This window comes from Anneissia japonica, unplaced genomic scaffold (assembly GCF_011630105.1).
Source record: "Anneissia japonica isolate Jap-2015-1 unplaced genomic scaffold, ASM1163010v1 scaffold2069_len581484_cov189, whole genome shotgun sequence".
Taxonomy (NCBI): domain Eukaryota; kingdom Metazoa; phylum Echinodermata; class Crinoidea; order Comatulida; family Comatulidae; genus Anneissia; species Anneissia japonica.
This window is the reverse complement of record NW_022741553.1, coordinates 482,712-494,640: the sequence shown is the minus strand read 5'-3', so window position 1 is coordinate 494,640 and position 11,929 is coordinate 482,712. Positions and strand designations below refer to the sequence as shown.

Sequence of the window (11,929 nt, the reverse complement as noted above, 5' to 3'; positions counted from 1 at the left end):
CTATTTTAATATTTATAAATAATAATAATCAAATTAATAACATAAGATTTGTATAGGGCTCGCTCATATTCTAATTTAAAGAGCAACAATCATATACCCTATATACGGATTTTAATTACATTTTGATATACATATTTAATTAATTTTTGCTGGTCTTACATATCATTTATATGCAAAAATAACAGGAGCTACTTAAGGGTCTATATGGCAGAAATGTCTAATTGAAGAATGTTTGCCATCGAAGAGCTCTCTCGGTCTATCGGCGAGGATTAAAGAACTGCTCTAAATAGTAAATTGTTACAGTATTTATAATATGAAATTGGATATAAAGTAGTGAAATAATTTTTTTAAAATCTATAAATAGAGTTACATGAAATTCGACTGCTAAAAAGATTAAATGGAATTAAACTATACAGGAGGCCGCTAACTGTATTATACAACACATTAACACGTTAGACACGGAGCGCGCATCGCGTATGACACAAAATGGCTTCTAAATTAAGTCGCAACCATCCATAGAGCTATTAAAATCACCTCATTCTTATTATACCTCTATGCAACCATCGCAACTTAACTTTCTATCTATGGCTCTGACCTCTTGCTCTATATACCGCCCCCTAGAAGATTCTCCAAATAATACTAGGCCTAACATGCTGTTTGTGTTTGCTGGAAAATGCGTCAAGACATTTACCAAAGTCCATGATAGATTGGACTTTACGAACAACCCATTATAATTTATTCAGTAATTAGGTAAGTTGTTTTAATAGTCGAATTTATTTTTCTAGGCCGCTACAAACTGAAACTCCCTAGGCCTACCGTGCCAGCCAACAAACCTAGCCTAGGCCTAGCGCCCAGACAGAAGACTAGTCTAAGTAGGCTTATGCCCTAGGCCTATTTCTAGTACATACAGCTGGGGCTTGGAGGCCTAGGTCTAGCTGGTGTAAGGTTGTTTCGGCATCGAGTCGATTCGGTCCGGGTCGTTTTACGTTTGCTTTTAGTGTTTGTTACTGCTATTATTAGCAGAAAAATATTTCTTCAAAAATACAACTTTCATCCAACAATATGTTTTCGTCCAACAGGCCTCTTCTTATAGTGTCTTCATATGGTTTTAAAAGTAGGTCAAATTACCATGCATAGCATCCTACATAAGTTTTCCTTCCGTAAATCTTGAGAACTCAGGGCTACTGTAAGCTGATTCCACATCTTCCAGTGACAAAAAGCATTGTATTGTAGGATGATTGGTTGCATACTGTAGGAAGACAGGCAGGTTTAACCTGAAAACTACCCTGGTTAATTATTAAAGTTTGTCAATGCAAAGCCAACCCTAACAAATTTTCTCCTGAACATTGCCTTTCAGCATAATCATCATTGACACAACCAATCCTCAACCACCTTGCTTGTAAATATTTAAGAAGTATTTTACTGTAGTGTATTGGATTATATTCATCCAAAGCTTTTTTTTTTTTGAAGTGGATGGATTTATATGCTGTACTGTATTGGATCATATTCATCCAAAGCTTTAGATTTAAGTGACTGTGTACATATTGAAGAAATGATAATTTTGGCATATAATGCCCTGTCTGACAAGAAGAGCAACCGCTCAACGGTCCGCATGTTCCTCCACGCTTAAATACGGTATAGGTGCAAGTTATTATATTGGAAGAGCTCATAAGATAGAAATTTGTAAATAATTAGGATGTTTATTTATTCAAAATAAAATAAATATAATATTTAGAATGTTCATTTGTACAAAATTAAAATATCTTAAAATTTAAAAAAATAAAATTTCTTAAAATTTGGAAAAAAATATTGAATATTTCATTTCATTTCATTTATTTGTCTCAAACAATTAGAATGTACATAAATAGAAACGGCAAGGAACAATCACAAAAGTACAAAAAAACAGAGACAGGACACTCCAAAAGTAAAATCAATCACTGTCGAGTGGAGACCCTTTACAAGAAAAACACAATACATCAATATAAAATTCTTCAGAAAGATAAAAAATCGAAAGATAAATATTGAAAAATAGAAAAATGAGTAAAAATCAATAAATGAGCAAATTTAATTTAAAGGGTATTTGAGATATAAAAATATTCAGATAAGCATTAAAATTTATCTTAAAATATTCAATGTAAAAAAATGTCAAACAAATCATTTAAAATTGCAATACCAAGATGCGATTCAAACTCACAACAAAGTTCTTTAGAACATCCTTAACTGATTGTGCATCCATGCGACGTGTCCTATTAGTGGTAATGGCAGTAATGTACAGTCCTTGCTGAAACCCCTGTTTTTTTGTAGTCCCTGGAGTCCAACTTGAAAAAAGAGCAATGAACGTTTGTTAGAAATCACCTGTAGATGATGTGTACAAAATTTCCTGCATGTCCGTTCCAAGCTGGTGATGCTGGACGCTTTTAAAGTTTTAGTAACAAGAATACAGTAGTAGTGAGGGTCTGGGGTCAGCGCAAGGCGCTGACCCCAAGTAATGTTATACTGTAGTCATGTGTGCCAGTATATGGTCATGATGTGATATCATCATGACCATATTTAGGCATATCACATGTTTCTGTCAACTAAAATTTGATAGTCTTGAGAGAGAAAGACAGGCTAATAGATATTGAAAGGTATACTCTACGATATTCATCATGAAGCACCCCCTCTAGCTGTAGTTAAACCATGAAGTCAAACTTGTCACTCACCAGGCAACATTTTTTCAGTTGGTTTATGCTGGTGATTTATAGTTTATAGTTCAATGAGGAACATGTCAGGTTAAAAAGGCTGCAATTTAGCTTATTTTTATCACTTTAACTTCTGCTTCAACCTGTGTACTTGCAGGTAAATCAAGACAAAATCGTAGTAAAGGTTAGATCTGTATTTTTTACCTTACTCTTGTACAGGTTAAGGTTAGATTTTTTTTTCCAAAAACTTTTTCATATTGTATACAATTCTTTTTTTAGTTGATATTCTTTTTCCTTTTAAATTAGTTTTTAAAACAAGTGTGCTTTTCTAAATTGTTATTCATTCACAAGTGTATTTGGTTGAACCAGTTACCCTGAAAAATCAGAAACAAAGTCAGTATAGAAATTTAATTATGTAATTCCAGTAACATTTATGAACAGGTTACTACTGGTAGTAGTGGTACTGTAGTGTAGTTCATATAAGATTGATTCGTTCTATAATCTAATTCAAATATAATTTGATTTTATTGATAGTGTATCTGATAATTGTACTGGTATGAGTATAGCTATTGCTGTTTTTTTTAAATTTTTTTTTAATTTAGTGTATTTTAAGATGTTCGTGTGGAGCCAGAGAGTTATGGTGGAGCTAATAAAATTTATAATAAAATAAATTCACACACAGCACATATGAGGCTTGCCATACGAAAACCAACATCAGTTACTGAAATTGACTTACTACAGTATTGCCAACGTTATGCGTAAGATTATTATGGCTTTTCTGTACTAAAGTATACAATACTGCCCCATTCTTATGCTAATTACTCAATTAACAATTGGTGACTGTATGCTGATTTTGGGGTGGCAAGCCTTATAGATTAAATAAGTTAATTATCTTTTGGTGGATGTTTATAACTATTTAATGTGTATTTATGATGAGCATTTAATGTTTTTAATTGAATTTGTTAAAGTTTTCTTTATTTACGATAATGATAATGTAGCGCTATTTCATTAAGATTTCATTAAGATCAGAGCGCAAGTGTTATACTGTTTAAAAAATTTATCAAACCCTGAAACAAGAAATAACCTAACCAAAGACAAACCCAAAAAGAAAAAAATATAACAACGAAAAGGATTCAAACACCATTGCACTGATAAGAAAGTTACAGTATACCTATTACTGTAAATACATTATTGTAGAAGTGGCCTACTGTAGACAGTATTATTGTTAAATCTGGATCTCTTTGGACACCAGTCCATTTTCTTTTATTGAAAGAGTATTTCCAGAATAGAGAAAGATTTGAATTGAATTTTGACATTTTTATAGAAATTTTCTATATTTTATGACAGAAAGAAATTACAGCATAGATCTAATAAATTCAGTATTGTAGATGAGCCAATAGCTACTGTAGTTAAATTTAAAATAATATTATATAAATGGCATACCGGTACTGTAATAATTATTTTTTTCTGATCGTCTTATGATGAGAAACAAAATATTGAATATTGTAGTCATGGTTGCTAGATTCTTTTTGACATTCTAAAAATATGATCAGTTTTACCAGGGAATTTCACTGTTCCCTGGTTTTACTTACTACCACTACAGTAACAGTATTACTTATTCCTTTTAAGATATTTTAATATTTCTTATTTCCACCAAACAATGAAGTAGGCATTATATATGTGGTAAAGCTTTAAAATCTTAATGCGTTCATTATACATTGACATCTTAATTTCTTTCTTTTATTAAATAATTGGTACTGTAAGCTTCTGAAATAAGACTCACTGGCGAAATACTCTGACAAGTAACTGTGTACATATTATAATGATGATAATAACATTAATAATAACAAAAACAATATAAATTTACTGTAATAAATGATATCCAGTTGGTGATGTTGTGGTGATGTGTGTATACAGTACTAAACCAAGGCGCATGTTCCATGCTTTGGTGAAAAAAAAAAAATAAGCACCACGCTTAAATGAAAAAGTGAGAATTGTTAAAGCTTACAATGTTGATACCAGTAATCTACCTATGGGGCATGCTGGGAAAGGAGAACTTCCCCCAAAAAAAGCTTGCCCTCCTTAACCCAGTCTTTCCCCATTGTATATGTCTTAAGCAAAAGGTTGATGCACAAGTAGCTAAAAATCACCTCATCACCTTATTTTGTTACCTAGTGCCCCTGCCCCTCACTTAACCATCATGTCCCACTCCACCTTTGTGCCCCTTCAGTCCCCTCTCCCATTTCTAAACTCCTAGATACTGTATACAGTACCACTGGTTTGCACCAGGTTTAGAATTTGTAAGGCTTCAGTCATCCTTAGCCCGCTAATGATGTTCTACTGATACCATACTAGACAGTTTTAAATATTTCAATCAAATATGATCAAAAATGTTCCAGCATAGCATGGTATTTTTTGGAGGGGTTGAACTATATACCAAATAATAACTTGCATCATAAGCACTTTACACTTTATCGAAATCCTGGTGAGGAGGGCAGGTGTAAATTTAAAAAAAAGAAAAACTCCAGCAATACCACTAATCACATACAGTCAAATACTGTACATTTATGTAGCTAGTTGATTAATTTTACTTTTTAACATCACAAAATGTCCGTCTTTGGAATCTTATCTTTAGAATTACCGTATACTGTATCTATCATAAAATATTAATGTCTGTATTTTATGTTTTTATATTTGTAGAAGAACATGTACTGTACGCAACAGTGATTTAGTTCCCCCTGTTTCATGTTTGTTGCATTGTTTTTGTATTGTTATAATAATGTACAAGAGCTGTATGATAAAGTATTCAGGGTTGTAGCTGTAGATAACTACTTTAAGGGTGGGTGTAGACGTTTTAAGGGGGTGGGTGATAACAATTGGTAAATATATTAAATGCTTGCGGTATACCACTTAGATAGTTCTGAAAGAACTGTTGTTTCGTTGAGAATATTAATAAATTCTAATAATAAGAGTGCATTTGAAGGATGGGCAATGGGGTTAATAAATGTGGGTGGGAGGGTCATGAAATTAGCTTTTGACTGGGTGGAAAACGTCAAGGTTGGGTGACTTTGCCCGTAATAACTATTATCCCTGGGTGTTTGATAGCTTCTGTCAGGGTCTGTATGGAATTGTGTCAGTGCCTAGCCTGAGGATTGCTATTTATGGAAAGATATGTGATAATTTCCTCTTCGCAACTAAATGCTGATGATACAGTAAGTAACAGTATTGAAAATACACACATTTTTCATTTCCATTCCAGGTTTCATAATTTATTGGTCAGAAATTCTACACAAAAAAAAACACAATGGAGCAGTACAGAAATATTTTTACCTTCTTATGTAGCATCAGTGAATGCCTATTTTTTGGAGGCCTTGCATATGGTTGGGCTAGTTTGGTTTATGTGGTGAAAGATCGTGGTTTTTTCAGCGATGAATGTGACCAGACTGCAATTACGAATGATTCATTTGATTCGTGCGGAGTTCTAGTTAATGCGACAGAAGGGCAATGTCCAGAACAAGATGCTCGATTACAGCTCGTCTTCACCGTCGCTGCATTTACAATTAATGCAACTTCGTTTATCATGGGACCAGTATACGATAAATACGGAACCAGATTGGTTCGGATTATTTTCAGGTAAGTTATGATAATGAGTATATAAATTGTGCTCAACTCAGATGGGGCATCCCCTGTATGCTAATGCCAGGGCCTCCAGCTCTCAGGATAATCATGGTCGTTAATCTGCTTTTGCCTCACATGTTGTTCCAATTAATTAAATTATTTATTTATTTTTCTTCGAATAGTAGATTCTGAAGGGCCTCGGACCTCGTTTGTTATGCCACTTCCACTCCTGGGTGTTGTACATACCGTATTATTTATAATAAACGTTCCCCCCTTAATAAATAACCCCTTTTTTTTCATTTGCCAATTAACCTTTCATGAGTGCCCAACCAATTTAAACAGAAACAGGTTTCTTGCATTTAGAATGGGTAACCATTATTTACAAATATTCAAATATTTACAAAATTTTAAACTTTATCAAACAACAAACAATTTGAAATGCTCATATTCTTCTTGTAACGCGCAACGCATTACTGTATTAACTAATGCAGCCTGCCTGGGGAAATCCAAAATTCATCCCAGCTGTATGTATGTTAAAATTTCCGGCTGTGCGAGTTTCAACAATCACTGTAATTAAGTTAATTATTTAAATTTGATACAATAAAATACAAGAGCATGTATCTATTATTCAATCAATAATTATGTTATTAATATAAGCCAATGTTGAGCTAAAAATATTGGTCATGAAGCACAGTGAGTACAATGGTGACCACGACCAAACAAAACAGAAAGAAGAAATACTATTTGATGCAATGTTTACGCCTAGGCAGTTTGACAGATTTCTTTCTACAGTTAAATTAAACCAAAGTATTACAACTTGTGTTTTTATAGGACACATTAATTTCAAAAGTTTTTATTCTAAAATCATAAGATATTGTTTTGAGCGAAGCTGGTTCAAATAGGAATGTTTCAAACAATGTTTATGATTGAATGAACGTAATATGAAAATTATTTAAACAACCAAAGCCATTACTCGAATGTCGTAGAAAATGTGGGAATCATTTACAGCACTGTAGCGAGTATAATTACAAATACTAGGACAACAAACATTTTGGCAAATTAATTGGGACTAACCTAGACTGTTAGCCATCTGGAATTTTTTAGGAGTCTAGGTTGATGACCGGATGGGTGTATAGGCCCACCCTAAATTTTGTATAAAATTTGCGGCTCATACAGACTTGTTCCTCAACAAAAAACATCATTTCCAATCTACTAGGAGTGCAATCTCTCAGGTTTCCCCATCAGGGCACCCCCCTTCCCCTGCCTTCTGTCTTGACCTGGCTGACCTGCATGTGGACTGGACCAGTGTAGCAACCTGTTAGGGGTGATGATTCACTGTTGGTCTGTGTGAAATAAATAAAAACAGTATATCACCCTTTTAAGTGTGCAATGCAGGTGCGTTATTTTCTCATTTGAGAATAGTTTGCACTCAGTTGAAAAGTTGCACATCCCTGAAGTGTCGTATGAAATGCATGCATAATATGCAACATTAAACATAGGCACGGATGAGAGCACTTGAATTATGTTATTAAAAATATATTTAGAAATATTTATACATGATCGAATGAATGTTTGGCCAAAGAATTATGTTGGCAGATTGTTAAATATTTAACAATCGGAGTTAGTAGGCCAAATTTGACAGATAAATGGTAACCACATGGCTAGACTCAAGGTTAGGTTATAAAATGTAATATCAAAAGCTTGAACAGTTGCCGTTGAAAACAGTAGGTATTATGGGCTTTGGTAAAAAATATATATATATATATTTTTTTAAAGCGCACCCAAGTTGTAATAGTTCCAGACATTTCCCTCTACAGTATGTTTAAATGCATATGATTTCAAGTTGCAATATTTACCATTGTTGCAATCCACAATATTCCTTTTATTGTCCATAAAAAATCAGTGATCCAAAAAGACTTTTTTTTTTCACTGATACAAACCATGTGGCTACTCTGAAATTTAAAGTATTTTGTTTGAACAATACTTGTAATATTATGGTCTTTCTCGTCTCTTTGCAATGAACAATAAACTGCCTTTGATACATTTATTATGCATTTTTTTTTCAGTATTCATAATTGTTTGTTTATAAATAAAAAAGAATTAAATCTTTATCTGCCACAAAAATATTTTCATTACAGTTTCCCACTTTTTAAATGATATAAGTTTGTTAACTTAACATAGACGATCTGTTGTATTAACTACTAGTCTGTAAACCAGTGGAAATTAAATTTGATTTCATCTGGTCATTGTTTCTCTCCAGCTTTTTAATGGCTCTAGCATTTCTACTGCTGGCTTTCAGTAAGCCTGAGGAACCGAACATCTTATTTCCTGCCATGATGTTTATGGCAAGCGGTGGAATCATGATTTTATTCACTAATATACAGGTAATTTGCTCCTCATTATACACGCAATCAAAGCAGCACTGAACATGCTATCGTGGTCGAAAGCGGTGAACTGTGACAAAACATTGATTGTGTTTTTGGTAGACTAATGTAATGCACTTGCTGCTTTCATATGCTGCCTTTATCCTAAATATTGAAACATGTATTTCTTGAACATTTCAAAAAAATAGATTGTTATTCATCTTTAATGTATTGATGGAAATGTCTGTATTACTCTGAATCAGAGTCATAGTTCACTTATTCATTGACACGATGTCAAGAATAGTCTTAATTAAATTCAATACATCCTCAAATTGTATACAGTATGATACAGTACATCATAAAATTACAATGCATTAAGAAAAAAAAAGTTAATTATCAAAATCAATATTTTGTGATGTTAGAAATAACATTATTTTTGTAGGCAGTTTAATTTTAGATGGAACATATCTTGCTGTAGTGATTTTGCTTTTGCTTATCTTAGGTTGGGAATCTGTTTGGTCGATGGCGTTCAACCATTGTCACAGCGTTAAGTGGTTCATTTGACTCTTCTGCTTTTGTCATGTTGCTCGTGAAGGTATTTTTGTTATTTGTTAAAGTGGTATTTATATAGCATCTAATCCTTTAACAAAGCGCTGTGTTTTCCCTGGTCATTGAGTCTACATGCCTCAAGTTTTGCTGCTATATTGGCGCAGTAACAGACAAGTACCTATTTATACTCATGGGTGGAGAGAAGCAATGCAGATAAAGTGTAAATGTAAAGTGATTTGGGGATTTTCATAGTGTGTAATCTTTTATTTTGATCGCATTTTAAATATTGCATCCTCACATGCCTTTTGAAGTATAAACATCATTTAACTTACCATTATATAGTCTCCTGAAATTTTAGATATGGCTCACGACCAAAGCAGAGGTTGTTAATAATAATTTTACAGGGTCGCCTGGTATTTATAATGAAATAAAGGACACTAATTTAATACTACAGTACGTGTGATATCTTGGCTTGCGTATTGCTGTTATTGACCGCACCCGGTAACAAGACATCAAGGCCTTTAGTCACCGTATGTGTTAAGTTGGTTTTGTAAACTAATAGAATGGAGTTCTTGTCTTGTGTTGCCACAGATAATTCATAGCAAATTACTGCACTACTTAAAGCTTAAAATGAGTCATTTTTTCATCTTGCTTACAATTAAAATGTATAACAGACTATTTGCTAGATACATTATGAAATTGAATATGACCTTCAGTGAGCTTTCATTTTTTTAAATAATTTGCATGTGTTCTTGTCCAACAGATAGGTTATGAAGGTGGTATCTCGATGCAAACGTCGTTCATCATCCTAGCCATTGCTACCCTGATGTTCAATATTAACACTTGGATTTTGCTGCCAATCAAACATATACCATGGCCCCTCCCTAGCAACTGGGGGAAGCCTGATGCAGCGGTTAATGGAACGAAAGGAAAAGTTGTCATAGAGGAGGAGATGAAGATGAATAGTGAGTCAGAGCAAGTAAATTTGGATCAAAAAGGTAAACAAAATTATCATCTTTAATAATTTATATTCTTTGCTAATAGTAATATTGTTACTGCTTAAATTTTCTGTTACTGCCAGAAGTACATCATTAAAACTTCAAAACCAAAGTAATTAAAATAGTTTTTGGATTACAGACAATGCTCATGACAGCACAAGTATGCCACAATTTTCCGATCTCTTGGACCGTGAGTATCCGAACGTGAGAACATGCTTGGTGTCACCAATGTACATCCTATTGCTCCTCTGGTTGACTGTGATCCAGTTACGCCACTGGCTTTTCCTGGGTACCTTCAATCCCTGGATTAATGGATTATCCTGTGATAAAAATGAAGGTTAGTGTTATCTCGGAGCAGTTGTGATTTCAAAGTTAGGACTAGAATCTCATAACAGCAATTAACTTTTTTTTATTTTTGTTGTTGAGACAGAGGTGCGAAAATGAGCGGATGATATCAGAAAATTAGTTTTTTGATATAAGAAAGTGAGTGGGAGAGGAGAAAATGAGTGGGTGTGGTGAGAAAATGAGTGGGTCATATGAGGAAATGAGTGAGTGATATGAGAAAATGTCACTGTGTGATTTGAGAAAATGAGTGGGTGATATGTGAAAATGTGTGGGTGATATGAGAAAATGAGTGAGTGATATGAGGAAATGAGTGAGTGATATGAGAAAATGTCACTGTGTGATATGAGTGGGTGATATGTGAAAATGTGTGGGTGATATGAGAAAATGAGGGGTGATATGAGAAAATGAGTGAGTGATATGAGAAAATGTTACTGTGTGATATGAGAAAATGAGTGGGTGATATGTGAAAATGTGTGGGTGATATGAGAAAATGAGTGGGTGATATGAGAAAATGAGTGAGTGATATGAGAAAATGTCACGGTGTGATATGAGAAAATGAGTGGGTGATATGTGAAAATGTGTAGGTGATATGAGAAAATGAGTGGATGATATGAGAAAATGAGTGTGTGATATGAGAAAATGTGTGTGATATGAGAAAATGAGTTGGTGATATGCGACAATGTGTGGGTGATTTGAGAAAATGAGTGTAATATGAGAAAATGAGTGAGTGATAATGAGAAAATTTGTGTGACATTAGAAAATGAGTGGGAGATATGTGAAAATGTGTAGGTGATATGAGAAAATGAGTGGGTAATATGTGAAAATGTGTGGGTGATGAGAAAATGTGTGGGTGATATGAGAAAATGAGTGTGTGATAATGAGAAATTGAGTGGGTGATATGAAAGAGTGTTTTGAGACATGTTACTACTAGAGTCAATTGGGAATATTTTAAACAAGTCACCAATTAGAAGTAATTTTTACAGTAGGCCTATAATGGATAATAGGCCTATAATAAAAATCAATCAAAAAGTCAATTAAAATGACCGTCTCATCATTGAACAGACTAGTTTCCTTCACTAAATATTTAGCGAACGACTAGGCATACTCCTCGGGGACCAGAGTAGGTTGCACTTCGTGCTGGTTTGCCATTGTACGTTATCCAATGACCAGAGGTAATAACGCTCAGCGACTTTGATCATTCCTTGGAATTGGTGCTATATAAATATTTGAGTATAATTATTATAATTTACGTAACTTGAATAAATGTTGTTTATATTTTTTGGTTTTAGACGTGGTAGCAGCCACCAGAGTCGTCTTTAGAATATTTTAAATACTTATATAATTACCTTAAATAATATTCGAAATACTCATATTC

At 33.6% G+C, this 11,929-nt stretch overlaps 1 protein-coding gene across 2 annotated transcripts in view; it reads left to right on the top strand.

Moving 5' to 3' along the window:
• Positions 1 to 565: 565 nt before the first annotated feature.
• LOC117118753 (solute carrier family 43 member 3-like) overlaps positions 566 to 11,929 on the top strand; it is a 21,308-nt gene continuing 9,944 nt past the window's right edge. Inside the window, exons 1-6 of one of the 2 annotated variants that reach the window (XM_033263436.1) lie at positions 566 to 750; positions 5,941 to 6,314; positions 8,560 to 8,683; positions 9,165 to 9,257; positions 9,975 to 10,209; positions 10,349 to 10,546. In XM_033263436.1, coding sequence (XP_033119327.1) covers positions 5,986 to 6,314; positions 8,560 to 8,683; positions 9,165 to 9,257; positions 9,975 to 10,209; positions 10,349 to 10,546 — 979 coding nt within the window. In that variant the 5' untranslated portion in view covers positions 566 to 750; positions 5,941 to 5,985. Of the gene's footprint in view, positions 751 to 2,723; positions 2,866 to 5,940; positions 6,315 to 8,559; positions 8,684 to 9,164; positions 9,258 to 9,974; positions 10,210 to 10,348; positions 10,547 to 11,929 lie in introns of those variants that run through there. The other variant, XM_033263437.1, reaches the window with a different exon arrangement.